This window comes from Grampus griseus (genome assembly GCF_964374135.1).
Source record: "Grampus griseus genome assembly, chromosome: 9".
Classification (NCBI taxonomy): domain Eukaryota; kingdom Metazoa; phylum Chordata; class Mammalia; order Artiodactyla; family Delphinidae; genus Grampus; species Grampus griseus.
Window position 1 is genome coordinate 64,233,059 of NC_139003.1, and position 14,634 is coordinate 64,247,692.

Below are 14,634 nucleotides of genomic sequence, written 5' to 3' on the forward strand. Positions count from 1 at the left end.
AAAACATGTATCTGTCCCATATTATATTTCAGCAAATTAGTTCCACATTAGATGTACCTTTTCCATGATTTGATGCCATTCTGAAGTGTGCAGCTTTACAAAGGTACACAAGGGTAAGCCAAATTTCCCACATCATCAGCCAGTTCTGTTTCAAGTGACTCTCCTCCCAGGGTCCCATGGAAGAGGCCCTACGGGCTGCTGAAATCTAGAAGCTTTGTGTGATTGGAAACTGTCAGCTGGCTTTCCAGGCCCAAAGAGACTCAAGAGTCAGTGTGTGGAAAGAGATTCACTGATGCACAGCTCTCTTCTTTCTATTCCCTTTCTTACCAGGATCTTCTGCGTTTTAGTGTCAATACTCCTGCTGCCATACCCCTACCGTGTGAAAGACTATTCCTACAATTTTAAATGGATTGGGCAAAAAGCAAGGGATGATAATAACCTGACATCATTAAAGTATTTTTACTAGATTTTCATTCTTTTTCCCTTTACCTGGAGGGAATCATTATCACCACTGCAGTTTTTAACATGCTGTGAATTCATAAGCAAATGTAAAGGCATTTTGGGACTTCCCTGGTGGTGCAGTGGTTAAGAATCCACCTGCCAATGCAGGGGACACGGGTTCAATCCCTGGTCTGGGAAGATCCCACATGCCGCGGAGCGTCTAAGCCCTTGTGCCACAACTATTGAGCCTGCGCTTTAGATCCCACGAGCCACAACTATTGAAGCCTGTGCTGGGTTTAGGAGGACGGTGGAGGAGCATAAAGCTTGCAAGAGGTTGAGCTGTTTCAGTGTGAGTCCAAACATTGCTGATTTTAAATGGCACAGTCATAAGAATGAAGTAGCCAAAAATACGCCTTGCTTTGGTAACTAATTTAGTAACCAAGCTATTATTTTCTTAATAATATTTTTAAAGCTTTAGTGGTAAGGAATTAAGCAATTTCTACATTAATAAATGGTTAATTGTCTCACCAAAGTGCATCGGGTCCACGGACCCCATTCAGTTATCACACAATCCTCGGGACATGGTAATTTGCACTCTCTAGAGCCCAGAGGCATCTCTTCTGGGTCACAGAGGTAATCCTCTACATGGTCAGAAGGGCCATCCGCCGTGTTCTGCATGCATCTAGGAGAAAACATACCTATCAGTGAAGGAACTGGGACAACTGAACAATGGCCAACCCGTAAGGTACAAGGTTTTTCATAAGACATCACCATGGAGATGGGGGATGGGAAGCTTTGCATTTAATGAATAAAATTCTCCAAACATAAAGACGTAAAAGGATCTCTGCCTCCCATACCTAGTTGTATAGCTAATGATTTAAAAATCTATGCTTGCATGTATCATAATCTTTTAAAGTTATAGCCACTGTGTATACACTCTGTGTACATAAACTATGTGTCTTCCTCTTAAAGGAGAGGGTCATTTACACCCATATGTGATGCAGAAACTAATGAGTTCACCGAAGATATTCATAGATGGGTTACAATTTTGGAATATAATGCATGTTTTTCTTCTGAGGAAAATGGTGAATTCCATGGAGAAGGCAGATTCATATATGACGGAAGACAAGGCACACTGAAATCTCCTAGGGAGAGATTTCAGTAAGTGGTTTTGAGAAAGTAACTGATGGCATTTATCAAGTTGTTTTGTCATTTCAAAAGTAATTTTCGCTTCCCATCTGCTGATAACCTTAAAAGAAAGGCAGAAGTGAAGAGACAGTCATAAGAATAATAGCACAAATTCTCTAAACGTGGTTGTTGGGATCTTCCTATATCTTGACCTTTTTTATTCTTAGTTTTCCTTTTAACAGAACAAATTCAAACATTTTATTACATTTCATTCTATTGTAAGCAGTCATAAAGGGCTCCTTAGTCATCTCTTGGGAATCTAATTAATGTGGCTAGTACCAGACTTAACTTTTACTGTAGTTAATAATCTCTCAAGGCACTTTTCGAATAGAAGAGAAAAACTTTATCCCTCATTTGTAACTCAGAGAAGGTCAACCAAATTAATAGGTTTGGGAAGAGAACTGCATTGCAGGAGATGAAAAGGAAGGCTTGAGCTCTTAAGCCTCTCAAACCCACTGCAATGTTTTAAACTGTTGGTTGCATTACATTACCAATTATATCTGGAATGTCAACTTTTCTCAGGGATTTACAATCAGTAGGGACATTGCATCTTCACAAATCTCCTCTGCAGAATCACGTTTCTATACAGCGCTGCTAATTTTAAGAGAAATGTGGTTTTCCTGTGGAACGCATTCAAAGACTGGAAAACTAAGCTGTTGGTTATGTCTTAACTGGGTTTGTAAGCTGGAAAAATAGCCACACAAATACCCACCTCTGCATTTTTTTTGATACTGAATATATAAAAGGTTATCACAAAAATATGCAAATGTAGACAGACATTTATATAGTTTCATTGTTGAAGGAAAAAAAATAAATTATAAATTTCTCTGGGAGAATTTTAGTTTCCCAGGAAAAAAGTTCTAGCTTCAGTGGCATTTTAAAAATGTTCTGTTGACAGCAGCTAGGAGAGGACAGAGCAGACGGGACAGTTCAATCTCCAAAGTTGGATTTGCTAAGAAAAGATTACATTAATGTGAGGCCCTGACATGATGTACAAGGATTAACTTGCAAAATTACCTATTGATTCAAAGTTAAGGACAGATGTTCAATACTCTATTAAGTAGTTATGTACATAAAACTTTGTTTTCAAAGGTATTTCTTTTCCTTCGATTTTTACTATACAGGTAATAGATTCATTTTAGGAAAATCACAAGAAATAATACAAATTCACTACATTCTATCAGAGATAACCACTCTTAACAGACTACTATATTTAAACATATATTTTCATTTCATTAAACAGGAGCAAACTTCACCTACTATCTGTACCATTTAGGAAAAACATCAACAATACATTATAAAAATCTTTTTGTGTTATTAACTGTGTTTCTAAGACATAATTTTTAATGATTACATTTGAATTCCATCTTTTGAATGTGCCACAATTGCTAAAAAACCCTTCTTGTTGACATTCAGATTATGTTTTATTTATTTGAGTTAGTATTAATGATACTTTTATCACTGCAGAATAGAATAAATATTTGGATCAAGTCTTGAGCCCAAAGGGAAGCACTTTAAGTTCATTTGCTTTCTTCAAATTCCTGGCCTTTTCTCCTTTCCATAGGAGAAGGGATTATGCTGTGAGAATACTGAACTATTTTAGAAAACCACCACCAAGTTGGAGGCCAAGGGTGGGCCCAGATGCCCACCACAGTTGTAGCAATAAGGGGGTGCATTGCCTGCAGAAAATTCAAAAGCAACAATAGAAATAACCAAATCTGTTTGGTTTTTATTATCATCATGTGCTGGCAATTCTACAAAAATGTTAGTGAAAAAATATTCCTTCCCAGCAGGGCAAACCACTACTATTACACAGTCTTTGATGTCACACCATCCTAAAAGAGAAAGAATGAGATATTTTGAAACCTGCCCTCTTATAGACTCTTCTGTCCTGAAATGTCACCCAATGCTTGCATCTAACAGGACATTTGACCTTAATTAGCAGAGGGTAAGGTTTGGGAGGTATACTACTGAATAAAGAAAGAAACATTATTACACAATCAGAAATTCCAATCAATACTGATCTTCTATTTTCTCTGTTTGCATTAAAAATGTTTACTGGAAAAATAAGTTGCCTAGAAAAGTTACTGTGTTTAAGATGTGTTTGGAAATGTTGAGAATACCTATTCACAAAGCAAAAAGAAGCAACATATACACAGCCGAAGGGAAAGCCGAAAGAAGTTCATTATTATAATTTTTTAAATAACAAAAAACACAACCTGATCAAATTTTTAATGTAAGAAAAATATTTTTATATTTGAAAGAGAAAATTTAAATTTGGCAGAAGATTGGTAGAAAACAGAATCTCTGTCTTTTTCTTCCCTGTTTCCCTATTAACTCATTACCTCCACCCCACCTCATCCACCTTTAAAAGTTACTCCGTAAAATAACTTGAGAGTTCAGATGGGCTTTTGAAAAAAGAGAGAGAGACTATTTTTACTGGAAGAAATGTTTTACATAGTGTGTCAAGGTTTTATGATATAAACGTTAACTTGTTCTACTTTCCTATTGAAACAGATTAAGAAATAGGAATCTTAAATTCATGAAAAATTATGTCATGAGTGAGAATGGGATTCTTCACAACAGTTGTTGTCAGGTTTGGGATGTTTTTATGTTTTTCTTTACTGTGTGTCACTCAGCAGAGTTAGAAGAAACTGGTTGTAGTTAAAGAGTGACAAGAGACTTGAGTTTGAATGCCACTGTCACTTTACTAGGTATGTGCTCTCAGCACACTACTTAGTAAGTACTTCTGAATCTACTCTGTAAAGTGGAGATAATAAAGCCTCATATACTTGTTTCCCAGGTTTGAGACCCTTAAGGATCATACGTAGATGGTGTAGGGATAAGTTAATGAGTTAATTTAATTGTATTACAATTATTACAATAATTTAATTGTATTAGGTTTTAGGGAAGTTCTGTGAATACGACAGGGTCTCAGTTTGGAGAAACAGGATTTAATAAAGGGGACAGACATGTAGATGGATCTTTCAAAACAGTGAGGGGTATTATAGAACAAGGCTGCTCAGTAGAGCTTTCTATGACAATGTAAATACTGTGCTGTCTCACAGAATTGCCACTAGCCACCTCTGGCTATCGAGCACTTAGAATGTGTCTAGTGTGACTGAGGAAATGCATTTTATTTAATTTTAATAGATTTAAAGTGAAATAGTCACACGTGGCTAGTGGCTGCCCTACCGGACAGTGTGGTTCAGAAAACAAATGAGAGGCACTAGCCAGCGGGGAGGTTTAGGGAAGGCTTCCTAGAGCAGATGAGAGTATTCAAAAGATAGCCAGTTTGATACAAAGGATAAAGAGTTTACAAAAGATTATCACTAAGATACAGTTAGAAATATATTTGACCTCTAAGGAAGAAGTTACTGGGGTTGGAAAATCTGCATTCATTCACCTCACATTCAATATGCAGCCCTGTCCCTGCAAGAGTACCTTGAAGCAAAGCTTCCTAAAATCAGAAGGCAGAGGATGATACACTGCTGCTGGAAGCAGATCCCTTTAGAGCTTTCTACGAACACAGACTCCATAAAAATAAAATTGAAGACAATTTCATTCAGGAGATTGGGAGGAGGGCAAGCTCATGTTGGCACATGAGAAATCGGGAGGTGGCTGTGCCTTTGCTTCTCTGTGTAACTAGGCTTGGCCTTACCTCACTTTTCGGGTTTGCACGCCCTCTCCACAGTTGTCCCGCATGTTCACAAAGGTCACCTTGCAGATGCTCCATGGCTCTGTAACCCATACGTACTGGCTGCAGTCACTGTGGCAAGGGACGACCTCATACACCTGAAACACACACGGTTCTCAATGACCTCACCTCACGGAACCCCATGAGGTAAGTGGGAACACTTCATATCACAGTTATCATGATATTCTTGTTTAGCTACTCTGAAGCCTTTCCTTTACTGTTCGTTATTCTAAAACAGGGATATAGAGGATCTCTTGAGACTTCTAGCAGTGAAGGGTACGGCTGTGTTGTACTGTGCTGCTCCTCTATCACATTGCAGCTGGAGATTGGACCTCATGGACCACATCAGACACATTCCGTACTTTCCTAGACTGACCCTTACCACATAGTATTGTAATTTCCTGGGCCATATGTCCTGTTCACAGTTTCATGTGTCTTCAATACTTAGCCCAGGATGCTTGCTCATATGTCAGGCATTCTATAGAGATTTGTTGAGTAAGATGAATAAATGAATAAAAGAATTAATGAATTAAGTAAGCATATAAAAGTAGCTGTTTTCAAATAAGTTTAATTTGGCCTGTTTTCCAAATAAGTATGTATACCAATAAGAATTTTGTGTGTGTGTTCCATATATGAAACTAAATTAGAAGATAAATAATATGAAATAAAGCTATCTTAAAACTAACTAAACTTTGGAAGCAAGGTCTGAAATTGGTCTCATATTACACAGGTACAAAGCGGTGAGGGCCACATAAAACAAAGCAAATTGTCTCTGCTCTGGTGCCCATTAAGGCTTGCAGCCCCAGGTCTGGGGTGGTGTGGTTGGCTGTTTCAGGATTTTTAGCACAATGAACCAATTATGCTCTTTTCTCAATGAGAAAGAAGAATGACTAAATAAATGAAAAAAAGGACCATCATCACTGCAACAGAGCTGACTCGACCATTAAAGAAAAATGTCTCTCTTAAAATCATTTCAAAGTCTATGATAACTCTTATTTCCTATTTTACATACACACACACACAAACTACATGAATATTTCCTATAACTATTTAATTCCAGAAAATATAGATTTAAATAGTCCTCCGGAGCCATTCTTCTGTGCAAATTTTAGTTTTACTAAACATCCAAGTAAAGTGAATAAAGTGGACCTATTCCACATAGGAATAAAAAGTGTGCACTGTTGGAGTGAGAATGTGTAATTACCGTCATAAGTTATCACCTTCACGTTGGGTGCTGTATTAAAATAGGACTAAATACTATTTTAGTATTTAGTAAAATATTACCCTAAGTTGTGGAGAAGGGAACAACTGAAGGGAAAATGCCACCTTTCCTAATCCTTTGATGGCTTTCATGTTAATCTCCTACACTGGAGTGAATACAAATCAGTTCAGAGCCACCTCCTGCTACCGCTTTGAGCCCACCTGCACCTCTGCCTCTCCGAGAAGCATGCGACCATTAACAGGAGGGGTCATTGCCTTTTCAAGGGTGGTGAATTATGCTTGTTCTCCACTATCCCTGTACCTTAGGCCCTGATAGTAAAATGAGAAAACACATGTAATATGCTAGGAAAACAAAGGGAATAGCTGCAGAAGAAAAATTTTATGGAAAACATGTTTTCCCCTATAAAAGATAAGAGAAATAGCAGGAAAAGAAATACATTCTCTGATGTCAGGAGTAAAATGAAAACAAACAGCACTCTATTATGAACGATGAGGTTTAAAAGTTCTTACCTGGGCCTGGAGTAGTGTTCACCAGGAATGAAGAAAAGAGAGAGAAACAAAGATAAATTAAACAAAGATAAGTATATTTGATGAGAAGAACTCATGTTCTAAGTTTCAAATATTACCCATATATAAAAGGTGGGGGTTTTTCTGGTAAATGATTAGAACATCTTTCTTAGACCTTAAAAGAGAAAAACCAATTCCTTATTACTGTTTAGAATTAAGATACACAAATGAGTATTGCAAACAGCAAGTTAAGGAAAGGATTTGATGGGCAGGATGAAGAAATCAAACTGAGTAGACATCAAAATACGTATCGGGGGAATCAATATATGACTGCAACTATCTTGTGGTTCAAATTGTGAGTGGACTATCTATAGATTGATTGACTGACTGACTGATATATTGATTTTAATCCATCCATCCACCCATATTTCTGAGGAAATGGGGATTTGCTTTCTCAACTGGAAAATGGAACCTCAGCGATCATTTCCAAGGCAAAGTATGACTTAATTACTGAGGAACGTATAACTGCAGTAAAAATCTATATGATTTACAATTTTCAACACTTACACAAACCTTTGCATATTCTTTACTTTCCTAACGTTTTACTAACAAATCCCTAGAAGTTTCTATTTTTTAATGTAGAACATTTGTGCTCAAAGTCAAAGATTCAGGAATCTATTATTTCTTGTTTTAGCTTTGATTTTTCCATTGTTCATGTCTCAATATACCACCAGTAGGCTGATAACAAATACTCAGATGTCCTTATCATACTCTGCATTAGATTATATCAGAGTGACAGAGAAATGGCTTAGGTTAAAGAGTTTTTAAGCAAGGACAACTTGGTACAACCAATTTGAACTTCTTCAAATTCACTATTTAAAAAATGCTAAGGCAAACATAGCTCATTTTAATTTTAAAATCTGGCTGTTCACATACACACTAAAGGTATGAAAATGTGTAGAATTTATTTGAATCATGGATAAAAATTTATTAAAATTTAAATTTACTATTGGAAATTCAAGATTTCAAAACTTGTAGAATAATATTCTTTTGTATTATAAACATTACATTTCAGTTATTCTGTTTAATCGGGGTCATGCATTTTCTTCTTTGGAAATATTCATTAGGACAGAGAAACTCGATTACCAGTAGATGGCAGCAGTGCAGTATATTATTCACCTTCAGTTGTATTTAAGGGCAAGTTCAGCAATTTTTCTTTGGGGGGAAAAATCAACATTCTTTTGGCGTACTTTCTATGCAATTTAATTCTCCACTTTCTTGGCCCTTAATCGATTTATTCAAAAGTTATTTTTATTTTCTCTATAATTTACTTTTATTGTGATGAACAAATTTAGATTAATTTGGGAAGGCAAACGTATGGGTAAGCAGTGTGTTTGGAGATTAAAATTAGAAAATCTATGTGTGTATGAGACATACCTACATATTTAAGGTTAGTTCATAGATATGAATTGGTTCATTTGTGACTTAAATTTAAACATACATCTTAATACCTACACATATTGTGTGAAATTCACTCTGTTAATTCACATGTAGGCCAAACACGGCAATAACTGTCTGATGAATCTTATATTACATTAAACTAGTCACAATTCTCCCCATTAGACATTTTATTTCCAATGGAACACGAGTAACAGCTATGAACTGCCGCTAACAAGGTGTGCATCCGAAGTCAAAGTTTCACATAAGACTGAAAAGGCCAATCACCAAATTGATAGATTAACATATGGTTACTTTGATGCCATTTTTATATTTTTTCTTTTTTTAAAATTTATTTATTTTATTTATATATGTTTATTTTTGGTTGCGTTGGGTCTTTGTTGCTGTGCGTGGGCTTTCTCTAGCTGCAGTGAGCGGGGGCTACTCTTCGTTGCGGCGCAAGGGCTTCTCATTGTGGTGACTTCTCTTGTTGCAGAGCGTGGACTCTAGGCGCACTGGCTTCAGTAGTTGTGGCATGCGGGCTCAGCAGTTGTGGCTTGCGGACTCTAGAGCATAGGCTCAGTAGTTGTGGCGCATGGGCTTAGTTGCTCCACGGCATGTGGGATCTTCCTGGACCAGGGCTCGAACCCGTGTCCCCTGCATTGGCAGGCGGATTCTTAAACACTGCGCCACCAGGAAGTCCAGTATATTTCTTTTTTCTTAACATATTTCATATGGAACAAACTTAAGTAAATGTACAGAATACATTTCCCAATTTTAGACCCAAACCCATATACTTTCTTTGATTTTAATTTATGTACTTGGTAATTGAGATGTCTTTTCTGAGAGTCTAGCGGATCTATCAGAAAAAGACAATCTTGCTCTCAGCGCACAAATTATTGTATAATAACAGATTAAATACCTTAACAGTATTTCAAAAGTAGATTTCATTTTTATTTCCATTGAATTATATTAATATGCATATACATATAATACAGTGTACTAAATAAATCTCTTGAGAATACAGAGATCATCTATCTGATTTGGGATTTTAATAATTTACTCAGGCATTCTAAAGATAAAGTGGGTCAAATTTCTTATTCAGGGTCTATTATTTATTCTTCTCTATTTTGGATTAAAAAAAGATTATTGTGCACCTAGAAAATATTTTACAATATTCCCAATGGTAGAAAATACCTGGTTGACATGGTCCAGTTTCGGGCATGGTCTTCCTCCATTATAGGGTTTTTCACGCAGCCATTTAGACCGAACCTTCACGCCACTCCCACAGGACTTGCTGCAGCGTGACCAATTGGACCACTCACTGAGCTTGCAGTCTGAGGGGCAGGGGATGATGCAGGCCTCTTCAATGTATCCTGAGTGGAGGAAAATGAGACAAGAGCCATCTCCTCCACATGTCACTTGCCTATTACTACCCACCATTCTAGCTCATTTAGAAGGTCCAAGTTTGACTTGACAGCAACATGCAAATGCAGAGATGTCTCTGTCGTTAGGGACTCAAATTAAATTCTGCAGGAAAATAACACATACATACAGTCACTCTGTTAAAATAACAGCTGAGCAGCTGTCATATGATCTGCTTAGGATTCATGCCCACCATATTTCAACATTTCTGACTTCCTGACAGCTCGTGTTTAATTGACAATAACCTGTCTGCTGCCATATCATTCTCATGTGGCCAGACTGATACATTAAAAAAATTTTAACAGTTTTCTGTAAAATCCTATCTGTTAATGTCACACAAGTTCAAGTGGCTGAGTCCATGCAACATTCTTCCTCAAGAAGAAAGCCAGACCCTCTCAAACAATATTCAAAAGGAACCATTTAACTTAGCACCTTATGGTTCCCCTTCATTGAAAATCAAGTCTGAGGAAGAAAAATGAAGGATGTTAAATAAACAATGCCTCATATTTTTATAGTGCTGTCAATTTCAAAGCACCTTCATACCTTGTATTCATTTGATTCTCTTGCAGATATTATAAATGTATTGGGCATGTACTGATGCTCTACTGGACACATAAGAAGACAAATACAGAGAGATAACTGACAAGTGCAAGGTCACACAGTAAGAGACAGGGATAGGATTTCTGAGGTCTAGTCTAGTACTCATTCCATCAAATCTCACAATTAACTTAAGAGTCTACAGATTTATTTTGAGAAATGGGAGCATTTTCCTTGACCAGTCCCTCACTACCAACTTGGCATTTCACAGTATCAGTTTATCACTATTGTTGTCAAGGCAAGTAAGTGGAAAGAGCAAAATTCCTCTGGTCAAGAGTCGAATGTTGTCGTCTGTCATACTATGGGGAGTGGTTGTTCTTGAAACAAGAAAACACTCTGCTCTTACCATTTTACATCAACATCAAAGATTCGATTTTGAAAATCATTATAATGTAAACAACTTATACTAGGAACTCTAGGTAGATTTTTTAAAATTTTATTGAGACACAATTTATACACTATAAAAATCAGCTCACGTTCTGGTCTTTAATAGAGTCTGAGTTATGCAACCATGACCACCATCTAGTTTCAGAACATTTTCATTACCACAGAAAGAAACCCTATACCTATTAGCAGTCATTTCCCATTTTCCCCTCCCTGGCAACCACTAATCTACTTTATATCTCTAAGAATTCACCTATTCTGAACAATTTATAAAATGAAATCAAACATTATGTTTTATGATTGCCTTCTTTCATTTAATGTAATGTTTTCTGGATTTTTCTATGGTATAGCATGTGTTAGTACTTCATTCCTTTTTATTGACCAAATAGCATTCCATTGTATAGATATATTTTTTTATCCTTTCATCAGCTGATGGACATTTTAGTTGTTTCCACATTTTGTATATTATGAATAATGCTGTGAATATTTGTGTACAAGTTTCTGTATGGACAAGCTTTCAATTCTCTTGGGTATATATCTTGGAGTGTATTTAACTTTTTGTAGAAGTACCAAACCGTTTTCCAAAGTGACTGTGCCATTTTACAATTACACTAGCAAGGTATGAGTGTTCCGATTTCTACATTTGTCAAAACTTATTATGTCTCTTTATTTTAGTGTCCTTTGAAGAAAAAAGTTTTAAATGTTAATGAAGTCCAATTTATCTATTTTTACTTCAGTTGCTTGTGCTTTGATGTCCTATCTAGGAAACCATTATCTAATCCAAGGACATAAAGATTTACACCCATTTTTTTCTTCTAAGAGTTTTATAGTTTTAGTTCTTATATTTAAGTATATGCTTCATTCTGAGTTATTTTCGTATATGTTAAAACATAGGCAGTCCAATTTCATTCCTTTGTATGTGATTCCCAAGTTACCCCAGGCCCATTTGTGGAAAATACTATTTTTTCTACAGTGAATTGTTTTTGTACCCTTGTTGATAATCAGTTGACTATAAATGTAAGGGTTTATATCTGGATTCTAAATATCACTCCACTGATCTCTATACCAGCACCACACTGTCTTGATTACTGTCACTTTGTAGTACGTTTTGAAATCAGGAAGTCTGAGTCCTCCTTTGTTCTTTTTCTTCCAAGAAAGTTTTGGGTCCCTTACATTTCCACATACATCTTTGAATCAGCTTGTCAATTTTTGCCCCAAATGGCAGATTTTGATAGGAATTGTGTTGAACAGTTTGATCAATTTGGGAGTATTGCTATCTTAACAATCCAGGTACATGGAATTTCTTTCCATTTATTTAGGTATTCTTTAATTTCTTTCAGTGATGTTTTGTAGTGTTTAGTGTATGTCTTGCACTTCTTAAACTTATTCCTAAGTATTTTATTCTTTTTATTCTAGACAGATTTAAAAGAGAGCCAACAAACACTGATTTCTTTTATTACAGTGAAATAAGACCACCTAAAAACCAGTATGACAGATCTAATCTATAAGCTTGTGCCCAAAGTGTCCTGACTTGATACAGTGTTAAAAAGCTAGCCAACTTACTACATAGTATATCCTAGCCTTGCTTTATAAATTACCTGGAACACATGTTAAAAGTACAGGTTTCTGGCAACCCCAGACATTACAATACAGTTCCTTTGGGATACTGCCTGATTTTTGGAACTTAATATATTTTCTTGTGTTTATTCATCACTCCCTCTCTTTTTAATTGAAAATTTTCTTATTAAGTTAATTGTAGACACATATATTTGTAAGAAATAATATAGAAAGGTCCCCTGCATACTTTCCCCAGTTTCCTACAATGGTAACTAAAGTATAATTTCAACCCAGATACTGAGATTGATACAATCCATTGAGTTTATTCAAGTTTCACCAGTTTTACTTGTACTTATTCGTGTGTGTGTGTGTGTGTGTGTGTGTGTGTATGTGTGTGTATAGGACTGAAATTAAGGAACTCTGTTGTAAGACACAGGAAGAATCAGCAAAATCTGGGTGAGAAGTAGTTTTGTGGTATATTTCTCTCTATATTATCTTCTATATTTTTGTCAAATATACACATCACCTGTTTTAAACTTATTGTAGTCTCGATACACAAAAGTGTATCTTTCAAAAGTATAAAGTTCACTGAACACATGCATGAAACCCACACTACTCCAGAACCCTCTTTTGTGTTGCCTTCCAATCACAACCTCTTCTCACATGGGCAACTACTACCCTGATTTCTTACAATCTAGAACTGTTTTACTTTAAAAAAATTTATGTAAATGGAATCATACAGCACACACCCATGTGTGCTAGCCTTCTTTCACCCTACATTGTGATGTGAGATTCATCCATACTGTTGCACGCTGTTGAAGATTATTCATTCTAATTAATGTATAGTACTCTACTGTGTGACTATATTATGGTTTTTTAATTCATTCTATTGTTTGTGAGCATTTGGGTATTTTTCAATGGCAAGCTATTATCAACTGTACTGCTATGAACATTCTAGAACATGTCTTTTGGTGAACATACATATGCATTTCTGTTAGGCATATTCCTAGGAATGAATTTGATGCCTCAGGGGATACGCATATTATATCAGCAAATTGTAAGTATAAAAGAAAACTTTTTAAAAAGATGGGATCATGAATTTGGTATGAAGAGCAGGATGCAATGAAAGAATGCTCAAAAGTGGGAATTAGTCTCAGAGAATCTTCAAGGGGGCAAATGTGTCAGCCGGGGCTTTGCCAGCTGTGAGATACTGAAGACAGAAAGAAGATGTTAATGTTGAGTTTTGAATGTACTTCTGATATTGAAGAAGACTTTTGGAGTATTGATAATAATCAGAGGGAAGTCCAATAGAGAACTGAAAAAGTACTTTACAATAGTGTTTACCAAAATTTTGAAAAGCATAACTGTTCTTCAAACAGATTACCATGACCTACTTAAAGCTCAGACTTTGACTTTAAGTATGGTTTGAGGTGGGAAAACAAGCCCAGCTCACTATCTTGAGTTAAAATATGGAGAAAAACATTCTCCTTTTCAATCAACACAGCCAGTAAATAAATCTATAAAGTGTCCGATACTTAAAAATGTAAGTCCTGATAGGGCCAGTAATAATTTGTGTTTCATAGGAATAGTTTAAGAAATAGAATCAAACTGTACAAATGTCTAAAGTCACTTCCCAATGAATGCCATCTGTAACCAGATTATTTAATGTTTGTAAAAGACAATGAATTAAGAAGAAATCCCAACTATTTCCATATATTATCAATAGCTTAAAGGACACTAGTATTTCGAAGGTAATAAATTATTGAAATATTTCTAGAATTGCATTTTCCACCTTGCTAAAGATCAAAATGACTGCAAAAGTAAACCTCTAACCTTTTTGTTATTCAGTAATTATAGTTGAAAATAGAATCACATGAGTTTTCATGTCACTACTTCAGAGTAACAGATAGATGGAAATTCTTTCTTTCCATTTTTATCTGTTGAAGTATTATGGCATTGGTGAAATATGTCATGTCTGACTTTAGTCTGATTCACACTGTATTTTCAAGTAAGCAGATATAAAATTTTTATGTTGGATCTTCCAATAGAGTATTCCAGAGGACGTCTCTCAAATAAAACTAAATCTATTAAATTGTTGAAAGATACAAATTAGGCACTGAGATAAAGACAAAACTGCAAAAGAGTATAATGCTTAGCATTCCATTTTAATCTTCTAGTGT

The 14,634-nt window shown here is 35.8% G+C and overlaps 1 protein-coding gene across 1 annotated transcript in view; it reads right to left on the reverse strand.

Annotated features, from left to right (window-relative positions):
• Positions 1-14,634, reverse strand: part of THSD7A (thrombospondin type 1 domain containing 7A) — a gene marked incomplete at its 5' end in the record, with an annotated part of 452,331 nt that overhangs the window by 24,431 nt on the left and 413,266 nt on the right. The window contains 3 exons of the mRNA XM_082661757.1: positions 970-1,123; positions 5,291-5,424; positions 9,689-9,867. Of these exons, the coding sequence (XP_082517883.1) occupies positions 970-1,123; positions 5,291-5,424; positions 9,689-9,867 (467 nt within the window). The remainder of the gene's footprint in view (positions 1-969; positions 1,124-5,290; positions 5,425-9,688; positions 9,868-14,634) is intronic.